Source organism: Leguminivora glycinivorella, chromosome 3 (assembly GCF_023078275.1).
Source record: "Leguminivora glycinivorella isolate SPB_JAAS2020 chromosome 3, LegGlyc_1.1, whole genome shotgun sequence".
Lineage (NCBI taxonomy): Eukaryota > Metazoa > Arthropoda > Insecta > Lepidoptera > Tortricidae > Leguminivora > Leguminivora glycinivorella.
The window spans coordinates 4,585,932-4,612,592 of record NC_062973.1 but is presented as its reverse complement, the minus strand read 5'-3'; the positions used below and the strand labels follow the sequence as shown (position 1 = coordinate 4,612,592).

Below are 26,661 nucleotides of genomic sequence, written 5' to 3'. Positions count from 1 at the left end.
AGCTCAAATATAGGGTAAAAATAAAGCATCTGTTTTGTGTTTTCAAGTTATCTTCCAAGAGGGAAAAATAACTTTTAATATATAATTTACGTGCTATAAATTAAATGTGAAGTTTGAAGCACTTTAAATCACTGGAAACTGGAAAAACAAAAAATAAACGCGACCACTGAATTAAAAGATATAAAATAAAATTTCGTAAAAATACAGACGAGCTCATAAGTAACTTTGAAAAAGCAACTGAGAGGTTATACTTTATCAGTAATTTTACAATATTTATATTATTTAATCCTTTAAACTCCGAGCTTTTGCAATTTTAAAACGTTTTTCGCCTCGGCAAATAGCAATAAATCAAAATAGATAAAACGTCGGCTTCCGCTGATGGCAACTGTTATTTGAAGCACCATTCAGGATTTGAAAATAAAAAGGTTATAAAGTTATAACTATTTTATGTCCATACTTATATGTATTATACTATATAAGGTAGAGTCGTACTAAGATTTTTGGCAGCGTTTTTGACAGGTTGCCGGCGCAAATGTTATTGTAGGTAAACGTCATCGCCATACTTCTTTAAAATGGCGACGTTTGAGGACTTTCTTAAATCTTAAGCACAAGCAAATCTTACTGTCTTAAGCAAGGCTAACAAAATCATTGCTAACTTAACTTGGTCCGACTTTATCAGATATTCGTAGAAGACATATTCCCAACATGAATGGTATATACAGTTTGTTTCATCGTCCTCCTTCAAATTTGGCATAGACACTAGTTTTACGAAAGCGACTGCCATCAGACCATATTTTTATAATTCATAATATTTTTTTTTATTTTAATAGATATTAACTGGTGTTAATTATCAACAGAATGTGGACGCACGCTCCTCGGCAACTCCGGTTGGTTCAGTTCGCCCGGCTGGGGTTCGGAGACCGTACCGACCGCACCAGAACGCTGCGAGTGGCGGATAGTGGCTACACATGGTGAACGAGTAGTACTGAACATCACTGGTGAGTACCTACTTTACAACCGTATCTATAGAAGACCAAGCAGAAGGCATCGGTAAAGGTTGGTAGAAGGTATGTTACACTGGCGACTAGGCTCCTCGGCAATTGCGAGTGGTTTTTTAAATGGTCCGGTCTCGGAGACCGCACAGGCCACGCCGCGCGCCGCGCCTTGATGCTGCGATTGACGTGAATGTTTTTTTTACACCACTAATCAATTTTTTTTTTTTCAAGTAGTATCCTAAAAACGTTTCAGTATCGATATATTTCGGTATGAAAGTCAAAAGGTCTTGGTCAAAGGTTTATTTTTGGTCACAAAAATAACCCCAAATATTCTGTGATTTGCTGCGAGTACTCTGTAGGTTATATTATTTAAACTAAAGGGTAGTAAGTAGGCACTTATATTCGTTTCTTTCCAAAATTTGCTATGATTGAACGATTAATTACAATAATATTTTATATCAAACAAAACTTACACACAAATTAGAAGTTTTATTTGCTCCGCAACGCTTTATTTACCCAATCCATTAACTTGTTCTGTTAACCCTCTATTGTAGACGATGGATGTTAGTTGGACTGCTGCCCGCACAACTTCTCTTTTTAAACTGCAGCTCAAAACGTCAGTGCAGCAGACAATCTTTGATTCATTGGTTTAGTTTTCGCTTTATTTAGTTTCCATTTGATAACCGGCAAGCCGAAATAGATTTATGGTGTATTTATGTCTGAATTGGCCGCTGATTTTATTAGTTTGTAGGTACTTTAAAGAAGTAGAAAGGCTAAATTATTTTCCTTCAAATTCATCATAACAATCAAATTATAAATTCATTTAAAAAAATACGAATCGTTTCAATTTACCTAATTATGTCAGACTCAGTTGACAATGATGTAAAACACTGACAAGCAAACAAATTTCATTAAGTTTCATAGAGGATCCTGTAAACGCAGAAAGTAGGGAAGTGGGGCAGCATTTCTTAGCACATTAAAATCACTTCCGATTACATCTGTTTTAATAACATTAAAATTGTTCTCCTAATTGTTACAGACATCGAGGATCTTGAATTAAGTTACATTATGAAACGGGGCCGCGTTAATTTCAGATCATTTTATTTTAGTTAAACATTTTCGTTTCGAATATTCATTAATTATTTTCTGCATCTCTAACGGCCTGATTCTAACTTTAACCAGATAAATACTAACATGTATGGGATGTTGAAAAACTACGTTTTCTCTTGAAGAATTTTTTGACATAAGTTAACTACAGATTTTTATCATATCACAGTGAGGTCTAATTCACAACTCAAATGCATTTTCGAGTACGGATACAAAAATATTCTCTGACAAGTAAAACGCTAATCACAATTTCAATCTCGATTATCTAACAAAATTAGATAATAACCATGCAATATCCGTTATACATTATCCACAAAAGAGCGGTCTCAAGAGTTTGCCGAAGGCTCGAGCAACTCAATTTCATGTAGAGTGGGCCCAAGCACGGTCTGAGTGCCGGGACAATGGTCGGGTGGATTTGGGTAAGATACCGATCTAATCTTGGCACTTTTGTGGAAATTGCCGTCAGATTTTGCATACGGCAAAATATTTGTCTGGCTTGAAATGACATACCTTCGGTAATTTTTAATCGAGGATCTTTATGTTTAATAGTATGTTTTAGATACTCATATATTAGATTCCACGGTATTTAACAGCGAATGTATACACAAAAACTATAATTCTTGATTAACTTCTTTACAATCGATTTTATATGCTGCCTTTATTTGCCTTGTTTGAGTAGTTAATTAACAGATTATTCCGTTTCTACTTAGTCGGTCTTAAAGTTCTGTCACAAATGCTTTAACTGATAAAATTGTATATAAAGGTTTTTATTCAATAAAAAATACATGATATCAAAACCTGTTTTATACTTATTAAAATGTGATATAAACGATCGAAAATGTAGATCGTGATTTTTAAGAATCCTTGATTACTTTGAGTTTGTCGATAGACGTCAGCACGCGGAAAAAATAGACTTCGCAAAAGGAAGAAAAAAACATTGTTACATTAGCCAAATAAAATAATTATTTTTTTAGTATGAGTTCTCTGAATTTGGGCATATTGAATTACTGGTATTTTCATTTTCCTAGAAATCTTTAAGTCTGCTAGTAACCTTTAGAACTTGGGTACTTTTCAGTAAAACGCTTAGATTTCACAATCATCAACGGGAATGTGCAACAAAACGTTGTACAGTAGCAATATTGTCCATTTAATTCACAAAAATCATATACAAACTTAAAGATAAAAGACCCAGCGTTTATAATAAGTATCATTAAAGCATATTAAGCCAACCAAAAATAAATAAAAAATAAAAACGTCCGGAAGAGGTCGCGTGTTTCTTGACTTGTTTTTTTTACCAAATTTTCAGATGTTACAAGGAACCACGCGAAACTGCGACAGCAAAGTACTTTAAGTAATATTGCAATTTATTCAGTATGAAACGAGCTTTCAAACCATGTACATATGCATAGTAAGAAATATCTGTCAATAAAGTTTTTCACTCACTCACTCAGTCACTTAAAACCTTTGTGACAGAACTTTAGAACTGACTAAGTATGTTATACTGTAATCCTGTATCTGATTAAATAGATTCAAAATAAACAATAAATCACCCACAAATAAACAACAAATCTTGACTAACATAATCCACGACACCAAAGTTATGCACCAACTATGCGATTGACAGCACCCATCGATCCACGTTCACCGTTTTCACTAAAATTCCTATTTTAAGCCTCTAAACTCCATACCACCACAAATGTAACCTAAACTATAGTGACCAGAGATTTATGACGTAACCAACCAGGTTACCTTGAGCTATCCCTGCACCCTTAAGGCGAAACCGGTTAAAAAACTTTATAATTATGACAGTTTTCTCCTTGAATATTTTAAATTGATTCACATATTTTTCCTCTGCGTTTTTTTTTTCATTCTTCTATTTTTACTTTTGTTAAATATATTAATGGAGCAAAAAACTTTTTTTTAAAATATATTTACAACTCTTACAAGAGTTAAATATTCTTAAGCCAATCGCCAGTAAGAAAGAAATGTCCGAGAAAATTCTTGTGTCTGTTGTAATTCATTAGATACATGTTTAGCCGAGGCGGAGCCGAGGTCTACACACACGTGATCTCAGGCTTTCTTATTTACTGGCCGAGGCGTGTATGTACTTGTTATCTTTGCGTATCTTTCTAAAATTTGACGTTTTCCCACAGGATGGAAAAAAAATCCAAAATATCACTTAAGTACCAGAAAAATGAGCAGTAGGTACGTTTTTTATTTTAAGAATCTTCTTAAATTTTACAGGGGTACGAAGACCCGTTATGTGTTCACTGAGGTCTGTTTACACTGGTATATGTGTTCCGAACGGTACTGGTATTGCCTCGGCCCGCCCGAGTGGAAAGTTATTGTTGCCTATAACATTCCGAGTACAACATGTAATATTAGTACTGAGGTTTTTTTCTGCGAATGGCAGGTTATGGAGGGTTAAATGTCTGGGCCAGAAAAATGGTTTAAGTGACGGTTTACGCAGTCGTTGCTTTAGTCTTGAAGATTTTTTAGCCTTATCCTTTTGTTAGTAAAAAGTTTCAGGGAAATTTAGTTGTTTTAATGTAAAAGCCTTAGGTAATTATATGGAGAACTGAGATTTTTAATAAAACCTTGACCGGCGATTGACCCTAGTCACATCACGCCTGGTCAAAAGTGAAGATAGAATCTAAAATAGAGCCCTTGCTTCAAATGGTGGTACAATGGGCTGTTATAAAGTCGTTAACAAAAATTAACTCGCTTTCAGTTTTGTGACGACAATTAAGCATAAAATATGTCCAAAAATTTACTTTTTTCACATGCTGAATGTAGATTATCGCTGAAAGTTTATGTAACTAACACAAAAACAATATTTTTATTGATATTTCATCAACAACAGCCCAGTGTGAGAGATTGATTTTTCAGGGAACTCCGATTACTTATTGATAGCAGACTCCTAAAATAACACAATTTTTTTTCTTCCTACTTGCAGCTATTTGAAAAGGCAATTTTCGACCACGATCAATCACTAACTAATTGCTAGTTACCCGTGAGGGTGAACCAACTATACCTACCGCAGTTGGATCGTTCACAATTTGCAATTTGGCAACCCTCCAAAAATAGGAGGGCTTGGAAAAAATATTGTACCGCGAATTTTTTATTTAAGTATATTTTATCTACCCTTTCCTAAGCTGAAATCGCAAAAAAAATTTGGCTGATGTTCCATACATTCCGAGTCCTATGGCCGTTGGGGCGGAAAGGTTCTTGAGTGGCGACCGCGTACCGGAAGGCGAAGCGTGGGTAGGCCCCCCACAAGGTGGACTGATGAGGTCATCAGTCCACCTTGCAACCACCAGGTGGTGAAGGTCGCAGGAGTCCGCTGGATGCGGGTGGCGCAGGACAGGTCATTGTGGCAATCTTTGGGGGAGGCCTATGTCCAGCAGACGTCTTTCGGCTGATATGATGATGATGATGATGATATATTCCGAGTATTCCGACTGTCATGATGCCGCTCATTTCAATGGTACTGACAATTTTTCGCGGTTTCAGCATCACATAATAAAATTTGTTAATTTTGACTTCAAAATTCAGTATGCAAAGTTTGAACAGTCCTTTTCATTTCACCCTGTATGTACCAGTCGTCGACACTCCGTATCCAACGAAATGCAACATTATTTAAGTAACGTCGGTGTAATCTTAAAACGAAATAGTACGACGTAAAGAGTAGAGAACAAAGGACAACAGAAGAATTGAAAATAAGCGGCATAAAACGACATACACCCTGTTTTTATTGAATTCCGTTAACTTTAAGGGAAGGTTCTTTAGATCAAATACAATTAATTTCTCTAAGAAACTAGCGTCTTAACTTTTACGGTTATCGAGTTATTAAAAAAATAAAGATTAATTACTGAACACGTGTGTGACAACCTTTACCAATTCCTAATGTTGTTTGTTTTGACATGTGCCGTCAATCACTTGACATTAACTTGAATTTTATTCTCAAGGGTCTCTCACAATAATAAATTAATTTATTATGTATGAAAATGATTAAATTTTTTTTGCGAATTAAACTAAGAGTTATACAGCGTGGTTCCTGATAATAAACCTAGCTACGTGTCGAATTTAACTGAAAACAAAAAAAACACGGCGTAGAGACAACAAAACATATGAAAAATCACCAGTATTATAAATGAACACATTCTTATTTAATTCAAATAAAATTGAATATTTCAACGGACTCAACGGTTACCTGTTCAAGCATCAGTCCAGATATTTCCACATAAATTCACAGAATTTTATATACATTTATTTGCAAAGTCACAAAGGCGACCAACACAAAGGACACAATTGGAACAGCTATAAATCCGGGCGACACATCTTTTGTTGTGACGTCACGGTGCCCAATGAACATTGTGAGGGAATTCCGGGTGACCTGTTGCTAATAATGGTAAAAGGCAAGATTTTTTGTGTAAATAAACAAGTATTAAATATATTTATAAAACCCAGAAAATAGGATGAATGTTTAGAAATCAATGTAATTATGACAAACATCCGTCTTAAAGGCCGGCATCGCGCCTCAAACTCTTCTGACCTCTCTGCTCGTAAAAAAGAAGTATAGGTAGAAGTATAGCTAGGTCTGGTCTGGTAAAATGAACGCCTAATAATATCACAAAAACTTTTTTGAAATTCTATCCTTTTTAAAAAGTAAAAAAAAGCAATTGAATATTTAGAAATTTTTCAAACCGCTTTTGAGAGGTGATTAAGCAATCACACACAAATACGCGTAAAGTGTAATAAAAGCCATTTTTTGTAATTTCGTTGTTAGTACTACAGTACAGTACAAAATTGTTGTCCACTCACTTCGCTAGGATTACCATCAAATTCAACTATATTTAGTGATTTGGCGTCAGTATCGCTATACAAAATCTCTCAGTACCTATATCCTTATCCACTTCACAAGGTCTAAGGGATAAAATCCCCATATATCTGTTCATTCTGCAACTGCCAAAGCTCTCCGCGCACACAATTATTCACCCAGCAAATGTATTCCCTGAATTAATGAATTTACGGCCAGTTTTATTCCTTTCGAAGTCGGTCATTGGGAACGATAAATCTCCGTTGTCTGCTCAATGGTACCTGTACTAGTTGACGGCTGTGGCTTTGTGTGGTGAATCTATAACATTTCATGTTCTGTTGTTTCTTGTGAATCATGATAGTTCTCGTTTTTGTATTTTAAATTTTAATGGTCACCGTATTTGATTACTGATACGGAAAATGTGGGATCAAACATTCTAGCAATAGAAACAGTTTGATTCTGCAGTCCACTGTCTCTTCTTTTGCTGCGGAAAGTTGATTGTTTATCTTTACATTGTAATTATAATATTTAGCTTTACGATCATAACTAAAATCGAATTTTTATAATCAATGCCAAAGAAAAGGTTGCACTAGTACATTAGTCGGAAACAGTCTTGTGCTCTGTGGTAAGGAGTAGGAGGTTTCGGTTATTACAGAGCACAATACTGCTTCCGACTAATGTTGCTATGCACCTATCCCTTAACGTTGATTGCAGGTAAAGCTCGTAAAGCTAAATTCTCCTTTTATATTTCGTAACTATCTGGTAAAAGTTTACTCATAATATTCTGCTTCTTTACAGAAATCGATATCCACAAATCCGAAGAGTGCCGCTCCGAATGGGTGGAGATCCGAGATGGCTACATGCCGAACGCGCCAGTCTTGGGCCGCATATGTGGCTCGGGCAAGGGTCCTATGATGAGGTCTACTGGGTCCAGGCTGACCGTGGTCTACCAGCCGGGGCTTAGGCCTAAACCGTTCAAAGGATTTAAGGCGCATTATGAAGGTACCGACATCCAGAAGTTAGTCTTTGTATTTTGTGATGACCGTCTTTATCTTTAACCTGAAATTTTATGAATTTCTTAATCGTCCAACTTTGATCCGTCATAAATGCGTATTTTATTAAATACGACATGAATTGCGCAAAAACAGATGCTGAAGCTCGATTGAGGCTCTTGTTGCAGACGAAAGGTTACAGAAGCGTAAATATTTGTTGTAGGTAGGTAATTAACGTGTAGTATTAGTAGGTAATTACGTAATTGTGTAGGCATTCCAGGCTATAAAATCGGTTCTTACTGATATTTCTTTCTAAAGAACTTAGAGATAAAAAAAAACCTTCAAGTTTCCACAAATACGTAAAGGTTAGATTTGGAAACCTACAAAACCTACGGTAGTGTAAAGCATTTTGTTTTCAGCTGTGTGTGGTGGAGACATCGAAGTGGACAGCAGCGGACATCTTGAGTCTCCGAACTACCCTGACGATTATCAGCCCAATAAACTGTGCATCTGGAAGCTGTCTGTTCCAGAGGTAAGTACAATATTTAACACACATTGTTAAATAAAAAAACAAATACATACATATTTCATCTGTTGTTCGTTAACGTTATTAATTGAATATTGGAATCTTGTCCGGTGCTTTTATTATCGCCACGTCTTTAATCATCGTCAGAAACTTAAGACTCTGCTCTTGTAGCAATATAACTCCACTTCTTTATTTCCTTGGACGCTCCTGATGCTCCGTTGTTGAAATTCTTTTGTACTCTTTATCTATTTCATCATTTATGTCTCTAATACTAAAATAATATTCCAGGATTACCAAGTGGCTCTCCGTTTCCACTCCTTCGAAGTGGAGAACCACGACACCTGTTCCTACGACAAAGTGAAAGTTCGCGATGGGCATTCTATGGACAGCCCTCTTATTGGAGTCTTCTGTGGACATAAGATTCCTCCTGACATCAGGTACGTGTACAAAAATATTAAGCAATAGGTGGATAATGTCAAAGCTCTGACTAATTTGACGTAACAGTGTGTGGCGATGCGAAGACGATGTATCGGCACCACACAATAAAATCACTGCAATAATCATCTGCTAAGATGTCGTGGCCAATGATCTTGAGTGTGTGGCACTCTTAGGTATATTTGACTTTGATATGGTAACTTAACTGGGTAATTTTGAAAGCAGTTAAAATCTGTTGTTACTTAAAGATAATCAATATTGGTAACACACTTATTTTCATCACAGCAAGTGGAAGTACAGGATCCTTCATCAAGTAGGCTTAGAATATTTGTAGTGAAAAAGTCGATAGCAAGATCTTCTTTTATTGTAATTTCTGCAGGCTTCACTTAGTAATACGCATCACGAAACAATGTTGTTCCGGACAATCGGCATGTATAATTATCTCTTAAATATAACTTTCCAGATCAACATCCAACAAACTCCTAGTGATCTTCGAGTCAGACAGCTCAGTCCAAAAGGCCGGGTTCTCAGCCACCTTCATGAAAGAGTTCGACGAGTGTTCCATCATAGACCACGGCTGTAGCCACTCCTGTGTCAACACACTGGGAGGTTACGAATGCGCATGTGATATTGGCTACGAGCTGCATTCTGATGGGAAGAAATGTGAAAGTAAGCGGTATTGAAGTTTAGTACATCATTTGGCTTGCTAAATATCTGTTAGGTATATAAAATGAGTGTCGTTTTCGATGCGGTGGTTCAGTGCGAAGAAAATGTCGACATTATATGGCTCTTTGGAAATTAGTCGCACAACATTCTTAAGAAATTTAAGGTGATTTCTTCATTCTTAATGGTAACTGCTTCATAGCTGCATTAGCCATTTGGAGAATCCTTCTGGCAAAACAAAGAAGTAGTCCTGAAGAGGTAGGAATCTTACCTAAACTTTACAAAAGTCGTCGCGGATATCACTGAATAACACTAATTATTTATCTTTCAGACGCTTGTGGTGGAGTCTTGGATGCCCCCAACGGCACCATAACCTCCCCGTCTTTCCCCGACCTGTACCCGCCATCCAAGAACTGCTTGTGGGAGATCGTGGCTCCTTTGAACCATAGGATCACTTTAAACTTCACGCATTTTGACCTGGAGGGGAACAACATGTATCAGCAGGTAAGATATAACTAGACAGAAATATCAAGACAGAATGTCAATATCACTGGATAGTTACAAAGGCGTTATTTTCCATGAACGCTCCGGTTATGGAAATAATTTATTTACTTAAACTTTATTGCACAATCAAAAAGTACAAATGGCGGACTTAATGGTGGAAGGCATTCACTACCAGTCAACCATGGGCTAAACCTGTAGAATCCGGCAGAGGTCTTCTTTTTTACGGTATTTAAGGTTGCAGTTATATTAAAATAAACGACCATCGACCAATAAGAACACGATTTTGTAGCTGTCAGCTCTAAATTACATTTCCTCCTAGTTCTCAGATTCACAATTTTTATATATTTTTGGTTCCAGGAATGTGAATATGACAGTGTGACCGTGCACTCTCGCCTGAGTGCTGAGAAGTTACGGCGGCATGGTGCTTTCTGTGGCTCCCAACTGCCTCCTCCTGTTACATCTGATGGAAATGTGCTAAGAGTTCAGGTAAGCGAATAATATCTATTTGCTGATAAGTCTGCCTGTGTTCTGTGTCTATCTAATCTCTTTTTAAAATAACTACTTTGCTTTAATAGCTATATATATAAAGGCTTTAACTCCTTCGGAATCCTATTTCTCCTCATATTTAACGCTTTCAGGATCAAACTTCTGTCTTTTACATCGTTTAGTATCGCTGATTAGTCTGAGCCAATGCTTGAAATCTATATCTTGTATCAGCGGTCCCCTTATAAGCCAGAAAACACTCAAACTTTAAGATTATTCCTGATAACAATTTCAGTTCACCTCCGACGCGTCAGTCCACCGCTTCGGCTTCGCAGCAGCCTACTACATCGACGTTGACGAATGCGCAGAAAACAACGGCGGCTGCCAACACGAGTGCCACAATACCTTGGGTGGCTACGAATGTGCTTGTCGCAGTGGCTTCACGCTGCATCCCAACAAGCAGGATTGCAAGGAGGGCGGGTGTAAGCATGATGTGACGCAGCCGCATGGGACTATTGTCAGGTAAAATTATCTGCCAAATTCAGTCAAAAAGCTCAAAACATCTGTAACATTCAGCGCAATTTTGCTTGGTTTTTATTGACAGTGATGCCTACTAATTCATTCTTCTCTTCTCCATTGCTTCCTCGTTATTGACGAGTGTGACTCATTTTCAACTTATCAGCTGTCTGCCTCCATGGTCTGCGGTAGCTGACAGAAAGTATCATTAGGTAATGAGGAGGCACGCTGACATTTTATCCCGCCAGTTGGCGCCTGTGCAAGTATGTCACTGTCCTTTATATGTGAAAGAGAGAGAAAAATATATATTTCTCTCTCTCACGTATGAAATTCTTTATCTATGCCATGGACTAATAAGGTGGCACCATCTGTCATAACCTTTGAGTGTGCCTCCTCATTGGTCTGTTGATCTGAAATGTCCAGTATTTTGGGCTCCAGCTTAGAGAATCCTATCTGTTTGCTCTCCTAATTGATTAGTCTTTAATCAATGATAATGTAATTTATTTGCAGTCCAAACTATCCTGATCTGTATCCTTCGAGGAAAGACTGTGTGTGGCAGTTCTCAACCACTCCTGGGCACCGAGTTAAGCTGATTTTCAACGTTTTTGAGCTGGAACCACATCAGGTATTCATCTTGATTGATTACAAGACTTGCACTGAAGGTATCATTACCAGGACATGTTCATTCGCACCTAAGCTGCAAGATTTAGACTGATTCTAGACAGTCAAGCCATTTTACATAAGGGAGCCTTTGTCTTCCGTTATTCCCTCGCGAGGCAAGAAGCCTCGAATTCAAGACATGTGTTCTGCCGACCGAGGGGTTTTACAATATTGCTTGGTCTGTAATTTTTACCTTTTTCAAGCAAGCAGGGTCAATTAAAGTGCTTACATGATGACGTCACATTGCTCGCCTGAAAGGGTTAAATTCCTCTCTAGCAAAGTATTTAGATCTGCTCAGTACAATTATGAAGACTATAAAATCCCTCCAGGAATGCGCATACGACCACGTGACCATCTACGACGGTGCCTCAGCCGATGAGAAGACCCTCGGCCGCTTCTGCGGCGGCAAGCTGCCGCATCCTGTGGTGGCGTCTCAGAACCAGATGTACGTCGTATTCAAATCGGACGTGTCTGTGCAAAGGAAAGGGTTCTTGGCTACGCATTCCACTGGTAAGTTACTTGCATGATTTGTTTTGATAGTGGGTTAGTGAAGCCAGGTACCAGGTCCTGTACTGCTACGAGAAAACGGTCTTAGAAGACCTTACCTGGATTTCAAATTACAATTTTTTGATAATCCAGGATGCTAGAAAAGCGTTTATTGACAAAAAATTCTAGAAAACAATCGATCCCATTCCTATCCAGCATCATTGCTTGTATAAGTATGACCAAAATAATCCTACTATAAAAAGCTGTAAATCGAAAAAAACTTTTTCCGTATTTGCACATGATAGGTAATTAAAACTGTTATTTCTCACAGTTCTTTTTCTTCCATACGTACCCCTTCCTTCCATATCATCTCATAGTTTGCTTTTTCTTTTCACGTCGATTCTCATACCTCATCCGTCCATTCCTTACATTTTCGGCTAAAGACAACTGCTTAAAGAACCCAATTATCTTTCAGCATGTGGTGGCTACCTCTCCGCCACGGAATCCGTGAAGCACCTGTACTCCCACGCTCGCTACGGGGACGACTCATACGAATCCCGAGCAGACTGTGACTGGAACATCGTTGCCCCTCTCGGACACTTCGTCAAGCTGACCTTCCTGACATTTGAGCTGGAGCCAGAATCGCACTGCGGATACGATTATGTTCAGATCTTTGGGGGGTATGAGGGCAGTGCTGGGGACTATGGGAAGTTCTGTGGGACTGTGGTGAGTATTATTTATTCTGACAACGTTCAACTTTGAACGATAATGGAGTACTTAAAACCAGGAAAACAAAGTTTAAAAATTTTAAGACACAGGACCTCCTAAAATAGAATAAACATCATTATATAACATCAAGCCACAACTTTAGGCGAAGCGCTTTGTACATCACTTAACAATTCATCAGAAACGGAAAAACGTGTCCAGGCGTGACGCAGTTGAAACATTGAAATAATGATGTCGTTGGGTTTGATAAAACCATCAAATAGAACAGTATCAACGATTTTGCTAGTACTGAAAAGCTAGTTTCCTACTAGTCAAATCAGCTTCTTTTTAAGAAATGTCAAAACGATTTGCTAATATGGAATTACTATGAAATACTAAGGATGACGTCACGGTCAATTCATTTACTTTATTTCTTTCTAATTAAATAGAAATTATGTTTAACATAACTACCTACTATCCATATTTTTCTTCTAATTGGTGCTTTATAACGTGCACTGCATAAAATATTTTACTTTAAGTATAGGAAACTAGCCTATACTGTTATTTTTTTTACAGATGCCACAAGAGCTGATCTCCACAACAGAGGCCCTTCTCGTCCGCTTCCGCACAGACGACTCCATCGTGTTCAAAGGCTTCTCCGCCTCTTATCAGGCGATAAAGCCTGACGTCTGGAGTGGGGAGGACAGTTCGGAGGGCGGGGAGGATGAGGAGGAGGATGAACGGATGCCGCCGCTGGTGGTTGGCAGGAGGGGACTGCGTGCACCTACTCCAAGGTAATATGAGCAAATAGGAGCATCTATCTTTTTAGCAAATCCGTTTTAACAGGTAGTAGAGCCCTACGAGTGCGGAGTACATTTTATAGGATGGTGGTTGACCGGGTCAACTGCCATCTCTTTAGCAAGTCATAAAAAGGGTCTAATCAGGTCACAGGTGATTAAGCTTGATGTGTGGAGTGGAGAGGATGAAGAGGAAGATAGAGAGATAAAGAAAGGAATTAATTGTAGTGTTACAGCAAGTGATAGAGTCCTACGTTTAAAGTGGGGAGTATACAGCAAGTGATAGAGTCCTACGTTTAAAGTGGGGAGTATACTCCCCACTTTAAACGTAGGACTCTATCACTTGCTGTAACACTACAATTAATTCCTTTCTTTATCTCTCTATCTTCCTCTTCATCCTCTGAACCAGCAGCAGCAGCAGGAACTGACCGTCGCCATCCAGGCAATCAGCTGTCATTTCTATCCTTAAAAAAGGAAAACTCACAGATCTTGCAATCTTCAAAATAGGTGCCTATTGCTTTTGTAAACCACGGTTGATAATTCTATGTAATTAACCTGCGCGCGTACCCGCATGCACAAACGCTAACGAAACGAAACGCTCGTAGATATCTATCTCTATCGCTCTTGCGTATTGGCGCGACAGAGCCAGACTATCTTTCGCGGCGTTTCGTTTTCGTTTCGCGTCGTAGAAATGCCACTCGGCTACGGGGCCTGACGTAATGCTAGCATTGGAGTCGTTGTTGTAAACCTTTATAATTACCATGGTATCCACTTGCAGGTTCGTCAGAAGACCCACGTGACGGTGGCCACTGCCGCGCCACCCGCGCCACCGCCGCCCGCACCGCACCTACCCCCGCAACGAGAAGCTCTAAACACGCCCATACAAGCAAACAGTTTGATTTATTATCTGTGCTCTACAGCGTCCATACTGGATTTAGACCGGCAACAGACAGTATCTGAAAAATTCATAATCTGTTTTTTTTTTCAGATTATGAATTTTGTTGATGTCTGTTGCTGCCCTTATTTGGGGCTTACGTATATTCAGGGCCGGATCTAGGGTAAAGCGAGTGGAGCAGCCGCTCCAGGCGCCAAATTCTAGGGTGGCGCCAAAAAGGAAATAAAAAAAAAGTTTTTGGTGTAAATAATTTTAAACAGAAGCGCCAAAATCACATCTCGACTGAATGCTTGGCCCGGCACTGCATATCTTTAATGTGGGTGAGCTCCTTGTAGGGCCTCCTGACACAAGACATTTTGGTGTAATTATAGCAATGTATCTGCCTAACTCTTGGTCTCAACCTAAACTGGAAGGCTTTAGTACATCAGTAACCTTACTCTGGCCTAAGGCCAGATGTACGAACTACAATTTCAACGGAATAATCCACTTTATTCAAAATCCTGTCTGACAAAATCAAAAATGAAAGACACACTCATTCTCATTATGCCAACATGTTTTCAAGTCAGTCGAAACTCATTTTACAGCCATGCAAAAAGTAGTAGAAATGGAACTACTTTTTTTATTAATAGCAACACTTACTGTTCTCATACAATTATTGCCACATGCAAAACGGTTTACATAGACAGTTGCGCCAACACGTTGCGGTCGATTTAAGGCCGGCAACAGACAGTCTTAAAAATTCATAATCTTAAAAAAACATTGTATGCAAACTGACAGTTCAAACTGACACTGACAGATCTGTCAGTGTCAGTTTGCATACAAATCTTTTCTAAGATTATGAATTTTTAATACTGTCTGTTGCCGGCCTAATGATTTGCGACTGAAGAAAATGTAAATAGAAGTAATAAGTAATTGCAATTTTATTCATAGTTTAATTGAAATACAATACTGATGAAATACAATGATAATCCATCTCAATAATGACAATTACTGTCCTGAATGTTCTGATATGCACTTTTTAATTCGTAATCAATATGGAAACATAATTATTAATGTTTAAGTATATCACCGAAAACCCCAGATACATTATCTTACACAGTTGTTTTTAATGCTAATTTATGACATTTCTGCCATTTACTTTTAACGTAATGACGAATACTAATTGCCAATAAAGTGCGATAGTCTGTACCAAAAATACCTATAGGTAATATATACTCTGTCAACCAAGTCTGTCAGTAAATAAGAACAAAGAAAACTATATGCATCCTTTTCTTTAGGGTGCTAGAGAAAAGGATACCTATAGTTTTCTTAGTTCTTATTTACTGACATACTTGTTTGACAGAATATATGTAAGTACATTCCATACCAAAGACATAGGTAGAACAAACGTTCATAATAGTGCCATAGTTATTAGTTCTTAAATTACTCTAAATAGAACCTATAGTTTAGCAAAAAAGAGTGGAAAGTAAAAAGTGGCAATATCGTCGTGCCATCCCTTTCTATCAATATGCGTGAGGGAGACGAGACGACACGACGATGTTGCCATGTTTAAATTTCTACTCTTTTTTGCTAGACTGTAAAATCGTTTCATAACAAGCACAATTTAGTAATAAATAATAACAGACAATATTTAATGATAAGTTATACTTATAATGTACAATATATCGTTACATGTTAGATGTTTGAAGCCATATCATTTAGTCGTTATGACCTAATTAATGTTCTTTTAGGGTGCTCGCCCACGGGCGATAAAGTTGCTCAGCGACTTACGTATTTGTATGAAAAGTTGCGTCGCTTCGTGAGCGCACTTTCATACTAGCCCATGGTTGCGACAAAAAAGTCGCTTCGAAAAGTCGCCCGTGGGCGCACCCTCTTATAGAAGTACAATTTATTCTCGTGTGATCGAAAGGTCAACTAGTGACTATTTCGCTTAAAAATGAATTATTTTTGTAATCTACCAAAAAAACGTAAGAACTCTGTAGAAAGTAGGTATAAGATATTGATGACTCTTTAGTAATATCGTAGGTGTCTATAACATTTTTTTGTTATAGTAGCAGAGGATAAAGTAAAATGTAAAAATGATAATTGTTAAACATGTTACCAATAATAGATGATAAGTATCTATATACTTACCCATTATTTTTGTCTTACAATTATGTCTTTCCCTTCTTCTGAGTCTTCTGACCTATATACCTATATAGTTGTTTAAGGCCTAGTTGATTTTGCCTGTCTATGTATATAAAACTTATATAACTTCTATGAAACTCAATCATAATTAAGAGACATTTACTTACGTTTTTAAGTCCTGAATTGCTCGCCATATAAAACATAAGTGACCCTTTTTAATACATTTAACGTTTAACCATAGCTGGGCATTAACTCGTTAATCCGTTAATCGTTAATTAACGAAGTTAACATTTCGATGAACGGATTAACTTTTAAGTTAACTTTAAAAAATGTTAACGGATTCGTTAACTTCCGTTAAATTTCATCGAGTCCGTTAATCGTTAATCCAGCACCCCAAGCGGCTCGCTGCGCCGCGATAACCACGTTCTTACTGCTACTGTAAAAGCCCGTAGTACGGCAAAACCTAGGATTTATCGGTAAAAGCAGATCCGTCGGTTATAAACAGTCTAAAGACCAATTGGCGACTTTGGATCACCCATTCGAGATCTTCTAAATCTTATTAGGCGTGCTAGATCGATCACTAACCTGGGAATAGAGTGCAATCATCAGGCATGACAGACAAATCGCGCAACCGACGCATCGAGTTAGAGTCCGGCGCGGGCCTTAGATTATCGTGGCCCACAGCATCGAGTTGACATCTCAAATTTAATCTCAATCTGAAGAACCGACGCACCACGATCGCGACCGCATGAATGACCCAATAATTACCAATCCGAAGTAAAACCTAGGATTTAGCCAACCAACGGCGGTAAAAGCCCGATGAGATCGTAATTATTACATTTCGGTTTTTTACTGATTTGCGTCAAAGGTTTTAATGGTTTTTGGTGGATACTTAGTAAATAGAAATACATAATACCTACAGTGAAGTCCTATTTTTATGACGTGTTAACGGATTATCGATTAACTGTAACTTCCGTTAAATCTACCGAAATGTATCGCTTTAACGATTAACGAAGTTAACTTTTTAAGTAACAGATTAACGATTATCGAAGTTAACTATTTGATTAACGGTGCCCAGCTATGCATTTAACTAACCTTCTAAGTCCCCATGTCCTCTTAAAAGAACTATTTCAAGTTAAATAATTGTTTTCTGTGTCCACCTAACCTAAATTCCGATGACCTACTGAACATAAACACAAAAAATAATTTTAAAAGACAAAACCAAATATAATTCAGCATCATGGAAATACTTCTGTGAAGGGCGGATCCAGCTTGGTCGGGAGGGATCGGTCGAGCCAAGTGTGCGTAGCCGAATGCACAAACGCTCACGAAACGGTCACGATAATAGATAATATCTCTTTCGTAGCTAATATCTATCTCTATCGCTCTTGCGTACTGGCGCGACAGAGCCAGACTACATTTCTGCGGCGTTTCGGTGGCGTTTCGCGTCGCAGAAATACCATTCGGCTACGGGGCCTGGCCCCAGCAGGGTCACCGTCAAGTCACCGTGGTCAATTTGTAGGGCCAAACTAGGTTCCAGTGGGGGTGATAACTCCTCTCCCTTGGATCCGCCCTTGACTCCTGCAAGTTCAAAACTACAAAATAATTATGAACCTCATGGGAAAAAGAGATGGTTAAAATTTTTGACTTTGACTACGAATTTTCTGTTCCCTATCCAAAATTATATTTAATATTTTTAAAGTTAAGTAGGTATTGTATTATCATCGTGCCAAAAGGATACTTAGTTATTTAATAAGTAGTAACTTAAGTTGTGTAAATTAATAATTATGCTAGTGTTTTGTAATTTAGAGAAAAAATATGAATGCGTAGTCGTTACATTATTTTTATTAAAACGGCAAAAATACTATTTGTGTTTTATTATACCTTTTCATTTAATTCTTCATTCTGGACAGCGTCAAATCAAATCATAATATTGTATCCGCGAGTTCCGCGACAGTGAAAATCAGTAAAATCACACTGATACAGTCATGTGACTCATGTGCAAGCACGCGCGTGTGGATGTTATGTGCAAGCAGATGCTTATCTTGATTTGAACGCATCTTACTGCCAATATATTTTTTTTTTCAATACTGGCAACCCACAGACAAATAACTGTCAAACGAAAGTCAAAAGTGACTTGCCAACTTCTCGAGCGGGCCAAGCCGCGTTTATTTATTTATTTCATACTCATTTTGTTGCGTCTTTGACCTAATTAAAAATATCAATCGGCACCACGTAACGCTTCCGTGTCCGTTATTTTAATGTAATACAATTTCTCTAAAATGGCAGCAGTCGCGTTAAAAGTTAAAAGTAAAAACGGCCAGCAAATCCTAAAGGACTTGACCTCTGATAGTACTGTTGGTGAATTGAAGGTGTTTTTGTCTAGTATTGCTGAAATAAGCGCTGATAGAATATGTGTCTTGTGTGGTTACCCCCCGAAGCCATTGGATACTAGTGACGATTCTAAAAAGCTAAATGAAATAGGTTTGAAAACAGGTGAAACATTGATAGTGGAAGAAAAGTCTGTGCAGACACCTAGTAAACCTATGCCTTTGAAACCAGTGCAAAATGGGGTGTCCCATGAGCCAACAGGGCCTAGCAGACCCGGCATTTTGATGAAGAAGGTTGTGCCTTCAGATAATTCTTGCCTTTTCACTAGTATAGGTAAGTTGGTACAGTAGAGGTCATCTAATTTATGTAATAGTAAATCCTTTGTTTTATTTTATTGCGTCTTTGATTGTTCTTTTATCAGTCAATTCAATTGGAAGTTAAATGGATAAATTTCCATTATGAATGATTAATTTATTTAATTTTGTTATTGTTGTCTTGTTTGTTTTGAAATTGTGTAAAAATTGTATTGTTTAAATCAAAAATACTTAAGAATATGTCCACAAATTTATTTGCTACCATTTCTTTCTGGTCCTCATGTAGAAAAATAAAGTCATCATCTCATCACATATAATTCTATACTACCAGAATCATCATCCTCCTTGCATTATCCCGGCATTTGCCACGGCTCATGGGAGCCTGGGGTCCGCTTTGACAACTAATCCCAAGACTTGGCGTAGGCACTAGTTTTACGAAAGCGACTGCCATCTGACCTTCCAACCCGAAGGGTAACTTAGACCTTATTGGAATTAGTCCGGTTTCCTCACAATGTTTTCCTTCACCGAAAAGCGACTGGCAAATATCAAATGACATTTCGCACATTAGTTCCGAAAAACTCATTGGTGCGAGCCGGGGTTCGAACCCGCGACCTCCAGAACGAAAGTCGCACACTTAGGCTAACAGAATATTATTTCAAATATAAAAAAAAATTCTGCAAGTCAACTTTTTTTGCCAAAAATGTTATGCTCTTGGTTTTAAATTCCAGGTTTTGTATTAAATGGCCAAGTAGACACAACTGTGCACACTCTGATGCGACAGATCATCGCAATGGAGGTAGCGAGCGACCATGACACATACAGCGAGGCTATGCTGGGAAAGCCTAATGCGGAGTACTGTACGTGGATACAGCAGCCTAGCTCTTGGGGTGGCGCTATTGAGGTAAGTTATTTTAGTTTTTGTATTAAATGGCCAATTACACAGCAGGTCATTGTATTGTTACACCTCTGTAGGTGATAGATATCTATATTTCTGAGCTTAATCAACCCAGCAACCATAAATCAAAGGCACATAAGGCAGCTTCTGGGCCTTCTGGACAAGCTCCCTCTATTGTAGGCCATAACTTCACCTTGTTTAGTTTGTGGTCATTACTAATTAGGGTCCCCCCACATCTAGCGTCTCGCGAGCGTCGCGTCGGGCCAACTGTATGGAAAAAGACGCGACGTCGACGCGGCGTCAGGCTTTGCCCATACAGTTGGCCCGACGCGACGCTCGCGAGACGCTAGATGTGGGGGGACCCTTAATAATATAATACCTACCTATGACTAAATAATATATACCTAGCTATGATGCCACAGACAGATACACACACACACACCCTAACACCCTTTCGTTTTTTGTGTCCAGGGTTAAAAATCATGGCAAATAAAGAAACCTGGCATGTGTTTTATAAAACTGGTAAGGATTGTAATCACTTTAAACGAAAACACATTTGAATTTAAAAAAAAAAACAGTACCTACTACTCAGGTTCAGTAGAACTTGATTACATATAACCTAACCACAAAATTAAAATTTTGAAAAAACCCTGACATAGTGGACCGATTTTCATGAAACATGGCTAAGAACCCTCCCGACTAGCTCAGCTTTCAAACAAAAAAAAAAACTAAATCTAAATCGGTTCATCCGTTCGGGAGCTATGATGCCACAGACAGACAGACTGACACGTCAAACTTATAACAGTCCGTCGTTTTTACGTCGGGGTTTAAAAATGAGTACCCATTAACATATAACAATAAACATTGTTTTAATATATGTGACATGATCAGTAAATTATAATGAACCAATTTATTGTGTTTAATTCAATGTAATGATAATGCTATATTTAGACCACACACCACTACGAAGTACCTTGTGATAGTGTTATCATACTATTAAATAGTGTACAAAACATAAAGATTTTAGTTATAAAGTACTGCTAAATTCTTCAATGTCTATTAATAATAATACAATTGTTAATTTAATGCAAGAAATTGCAATCTTCATTGGCAATGGAAATCTATGCACCTTGTAGCTACCTCTTTTCATCACACTCACACACTAAATGTGCTATTGCTCGCAGGGAGTTATAAAAGAAATCGTTCTCCCTAGGGAGTTATGAAATTTATTAATTTTTTTAACCTTTTTACATTTTTTTTATATTGCAAGTGTGATGAAAAACAATGTGTGTTACTCGAGGCGTAAAAACACAGAACTAGATTTAGATAGAAGAGACAAGTTCATTTATTTGTATAGGGACCGAGTGTGTCAGATTTTGTACTGAAGTTGTTACTTGCCTGTGATTTTAAATATAGCTCAGGCCCTTGAGTGTTCATAATTTTTGTATTGTTGCAATTAAATATCACGTTTTTTTTTTACTTCAACTTACAAAAATTGACGCCCGAAAGCTGCAAGCTGCAATTAAAGACGGACAACTTAGTGGATTTTTAATCCCCGACGCAAAAACGACGGGTTATTAGTTTGACGTGTCTGTCTGTGTGTGTGTCTGTCTGTCTGTTTGTCTGCCTGTCTGTGTGTGTGTCTGTCTGTGGCATCGTAGCTCCCGAACGGATGAACCGATTTCGATTTAGTTTTTTTTTGTTTGAAAACTGAGTTAGTCGGGAGTGTTCTTAGCCATGTTTCATTAAAATCGGTCCACTATGTCGCGGTCGGGGGTTTTTTCAAAATTTAAATACTGAGTGTTTGACACGCGAAGTAGCCGCGGCGTATACCGGGAACGGGATAACGCAAGTAGGATGAAGATTGATAACTGTATAACTTACATTCTAGGTGGCGATTCTCTCCCGCTTCTACGGCATAGAGATGGCAGTGGTCGACACTCTAAACGCGATCATCAACCGTTTTGGGGAGGACAAGAACTACGGGAACCGGGTGTTCCTACTGTTTGATGGGGTGCACTATGATCCTCTGTATTTGGAGCAGAATGATGTAAGTATGGTATAGATACAAGTAACCTTTGAGATTGCGACTTTTAGAGAAGAACTTCCAAAGACATTAAAACCAATAAATACTCTTTCATCTAGCTTTTTTAAAGTAGAGTAAAATTATCCACAATTAGAGACCGATCAAAGTGCGGGAGAGTGGTCAAGAAGGTCAAGCAACAGAAGTGGCGATGGACTGGCCACATCATTAGAGAAGGGCTGGAGCTGTTAAGACAGGGTCATAAGTGGACGATAGACCTTATAGACTGGTACCCACGGGGCCACACAAGGAAGAGAGGAAGGCCCAATCTCTGATGGTCAAATTACTTTAAAAAGGTAGCCGGAGTGAACTGGCTCAGGAAAGCGAGAGACCATGATACCTGAAAGGCTTTGGAAGAGGCCTATGTTGAGAGTTGAAGTTGTCAATGGGAAAAAAAATAGTAATGTATTATAGTTTAAAAACAAATAGATAATAAGCAAAAATAGTATACGTCTAGATGAAGTGTAAAAAAGTTTCAGTAAATAAAGGCTACTTTTATTTTAAAGTGATTAGCCTAACAATAAACGGGACTTTTAATAATCAAAACACCTTCTAAAATCCTTGAAGGAGGTTACCAAAGCAGAAAAATATTCCCACCCTAAAGATTTCGCAATTTATAGGTATAATTATATATAAATGTGTTTTTCATGTAATGAATGCAAAACCCATGTATACTTCATATAATTTATCTATTGACGGTAGAAGAGCCCTTGTTATCGTAACTAGCTGTCTCTATCGCTCTTCCTTATTGGCGCAACAGAGCTAGACTGCGTTTCGATTGGCGTCTAGCGTCGATTGTCATTTAGGCTAGGCCGGCTAGTATCCTACCTATAAATAGATAAAACAATTTATATTTGTATTCCTTTTTCAGGGCGGTATCCAAACCATGTTCCCAACCGAAGACATGGAAACCTACCGCGAGGCCGAACAAATCGCTCACGAGGCCAAGTCCTCCCGCCAGTTCACCGATCTCAACAAGTTCACACTCAAGTGCATGATCTGCGACAAACTTCTCACCGGTCAGGTGGAGGCACAGAGGCACGCTAAGGAGACCAAGCATGCCAACTTCGGGGAGGTCTAGCGGGTGATGTCTGTGGTTCCCGGGTACTAATTTGAGGAGTTCTACGACCGTCAAATAGAAGTTTATGGAGGTTATGAGACACATTTATAAGTAAAGCAAGAGTACTTCTAGTTTGTACTGAAAAAAAATTTATAGATTAATTGAATCCTGTTTTACGGTAATTCTCAATCGTCTAGTCCATACTCTAATTGCCGCGACGCTTCTATTTTTAGTGGAATTTTATAAATTAGAACTGAAATTTCACTGAAAACATTTGAGTCGCGGTAATTAGAATTCGCATTTACGTCTTGAGAATGACCGTTTAACACTCAAGGTGGAAATTTTACTACTTACCATAATTGCCTTCAGGTTTCGAATCATCAGTGCTACAACGGAACATACATACGTAAACACAAACTAGAAGTAATTCTGCAATTTTTCGCGTAACATTGGAATTTAAACATGTTATCAAAATTAAATGAACGTAAATATCTAACCTACCAATCCTACCATAGATAACTGCGCCATTACAAATGACTGCGTTATCGAATCGTCTTACAAAATCTACTCTTACATGAATATTAGAGATAGTGGTGGTCATGGTTAGTAACTCTCGCAGAGACGAAGGTAGGGAACCATTGGTTTAGATCAATTTTATTTTAATGTATATGTACTTCTGAAAAATGCTCCGATACTGTTTACTTGCTTCATAACACAAGTGACGGTTTATGGCGAACGGCTTTGCCTTTTATATCGGACTATGGATATTCGGTGCATTTTTCTAAACTTTATAGGCTATGTACCTAAGACTTTCATTTCTTTCTATCCTATCTATTTGGATCATTTAGTTGGTGATTATTTGCAAAAACGACATTATTATTCACATCGATCACTACGTCGCAAGAAGCCTTACATACATTAGCTTTAAAATCACTAACTGCCATAACATACAATAATATGCATATACTAAGAATATGAAATATGCAGTGCCTGAAGGCGAAACGCTCAAATAATATAGTACTTTTTTTGTAAATATATCATGATAGAGTTCTTTTGAATTGTCTATTATTTTAACAAGTATTTTTTTTAAACCGAGCAATAGGTACTATCTGCCAATTTGAATATCATTTGTGAAATAAAATAATATAATTACGAGTATATGTCTCTCTTTGATAAATTGGTTTGTATGTGCTTAAAAGCCACATTTTTTTGTGTAAAATATTTCAAAAATTACGCTCCAACAGTTTAGGACGGCATTTTTGTTGCTTTAGCACAAGGCGTGAGATTATCATTCACATTCAAAATTGCATGGATTACTTGTAAAATTAATTAGTTTTCGCTCTTCGGTCGGTAAGTATTTATTCTTTAATTTATAATTTTGGCTTTTATTAAGAATATAATTGTTACATGATTTTATTTTACTGTGTCTACATACTGTATTGTTATTTTATCCGGATTTTAAAAATGAACTATTATTATTTTAACACACGGATATTTAGTTTAATTATTTATTCATGTTTAGTTGTAGTTTTAACTTCATAAAGATTCTGGAACGAAACTGGTTCAATGTGGCAACTGTGACACAAATAGCTTAATAAATATTACCTCTTAAGATAAATGGTTTTAATTTTACCTTTAGTGACCTAAATAACAACAGTTATAGTGATGAGTACTGTAACACTTGAAAATTTTCCATTCAAATAAACCATGTATGAAACCATTATGAAACGGAACATGCGCCCCCAGTATATTTCATTTCATATGTTATTTAAAAATAATATGTTTTTCTATCGTATTTCATGGAATCAATACATTCAGAAGGGTAAAGTTTTGATATATTTTTCATTATTTGACGTCAAAATAAGAAGTATTTTGCGACCATAGTATCCCAGTTGAAAATTACTATAAAAACATATTTATGGGTCCACAAAGCATACGGCTGGTGGGAACGGGTTTATATACATATGTATATCTTGGTACAAAGAAGAAAAAAAACAACATTAATTTTCTCGATTTATTTTTAACACAAAAATATACAATATCAATAAATATAGTCACATCGGCTGTATCACTTGTACCTATTACGATTTATACAATGTTGTCTTACAACACTTCAGTACGCGCTAGATTCTGTTCGAACATGAGAAAATACAGACTAGGTATATATTAAATTATATTTTGGTTAGAGTAACAGCTCCATCAATACAAGAAAAATGTTTAAAAATGAGGCAAAAATACGTAGAAAAACTAAAAAAATATAAATGTAGCCAATTCACCATTTGTCCATTTTTAACGTAAGATAGTTATGATGAATAAAACAGATGTACACCTGTTTGTATTCTTACTTTTCTTGGTGTACTACATAAGTACAAATTAATAAATTTACCAATACCCTTACGGTACCGTTACACGGGCAACACAATTGCCAGCAATTCGCATACAATTGCCGCGTTTGTTCAATACGCACCAACCAACTATGGAGCAAACACGGCAATGGTATGTGAATTGCTGTGTGCTACTCTGCGGCGGCGCCACCATAATGAAATTCAACTAATTATATGTTAAAATGATGTTCGTAAGACGTACAGTATGTACGTATAATGTTATGACTGTACCTATAGCGGGAAACGAAATATTGGGCTTTTATTGTGGCGCCGCCAGGGAGCATACTCTGCAGCGGCGCCACTCAGTTCTCATAGATAGAAATGACATCATCTACTTTTTTCTCATGGAAATTGATGTACCAATGCTGTTTATTATGTACGTATTGAAAAAATCACTATAACTTAGTAAATGTATGTACTTTCAGTAATTCCGCATTCCGCCTGAACGGTATGAGCTAGTATGTAAGGAGGTGTACCTACGGGTAAGCGAGAGGGAGATATGTTCCTTCCCGCTCGCTCTCGCGCTTTGCGCGTTTCGTTCTAGGTTTCAATAATTAATATTAAATTTATGCCCCTGTTGTACACTTTGCTTTTCACTTCGATTGCGAGGAATTATTATTATATATTTTTCTCGGCAATTTACACCACGAAATTGTCGTGAAGCGAAAGAACATAATAGGTACATAAGATAACCAATTCCCGCCAACTTTTTTTTTCAACATGTGATCAGAGTTTCAGACGCTTGGTTTTTGCCATGTCAAACATTTTTTAAACGATAAGTAATCGAATCCTATTTTATTTTATTTACTTAATTTAATGACAGAAAATACGGAATTCTAATAAATTATAGCAAAACTAAAATAACCTATCAAAGTTTTGTCACC

The 26,661-nt window shown here is 37.5% G+C and overlaps 2 protein-coding genes across 3 annotated transcripts in view; both read left to right on the top strand.

Annotated features, from left to right (window-relative positions):
• LOC125242666 (bone morphogenetic protein 1) overlaps positions 1–17,041 on the top strand; it is a 136,938-nt gene extending 119,897 nt beyond the window's left edge. For both annotated transcript variants that reach the window (XM_048151518.1, XM_048151519.1), the window contains exons 9-21: positions 858–998; positions 7,720–7,923; positions 8,333–8,445; positions 8,728–8,876; positions 9,338–9,543; positions 9,869–10,041; positions 10,399–10,527; positions 10,820–11,046; positions 11,551–11,665; positions 12,030–12,210; positions 12,662–12,912; positions 13,468–13,685; positions 14,467–17,041. In XM_048151518.1, coding sequence (XP_048007475.1) covers positions 858–998; positions 7,720–7,923; positions 8,333–8,445; positions 8,728–8,876; positions 9,338–9,543; positions 9,869–10,041; positions 10,399–10,527; positions 10,820–11,046; positions 11,551–11,665; positions 12,030–12,210; positions 12,662–12,912; positions 13,468–13,685; positions 14,467–14,488 — 2,129 coding nt within the window. In that variant the 3' untranslated portion in view covers positions 14,489–17,041. The remainder of the gene's footprint in view (positions 1–857; positions 999–7,719; positions 7,924–8,332; positions 8,446–8,727; positions 8,877–9,337; positions 9,544–9,868; positions 10,042–10,398; positions 10,528–10,819; positions 11,047–11,550; positions 11,666–12,029; positions 12,211–12,661; positions 12,913–13,467; positions 13,686–14,466) is intronic.
• Positions 17,042–18,837: 1,796 nt separating this feature from the next.
• LOC125224829 (ubiquitin thioesterase OTU1) lies at positions 18,838–25,005 on the top strand. The gene is made up of 4 exons (XM_048128304.1): positions 18,838–19,374; positions 20,084–20,256; positions 22,142–22,300; positions 23,205–25,005. The coding sequence occupies exons 1-4, from the start codon at positions 18,993–18,995 to the stop codon at positions 23,412–23,414; spliced, it is 924 nt and encodes a 307-aa protein (XP_047984261.1). The 5' UTR covers positions 18,838–18,992; the 3' UTR covers positions 23,415–25,005.
• The last annotated feature ends 1,656 nt before the right edge of the window (positions 25,006–26,661 follow it).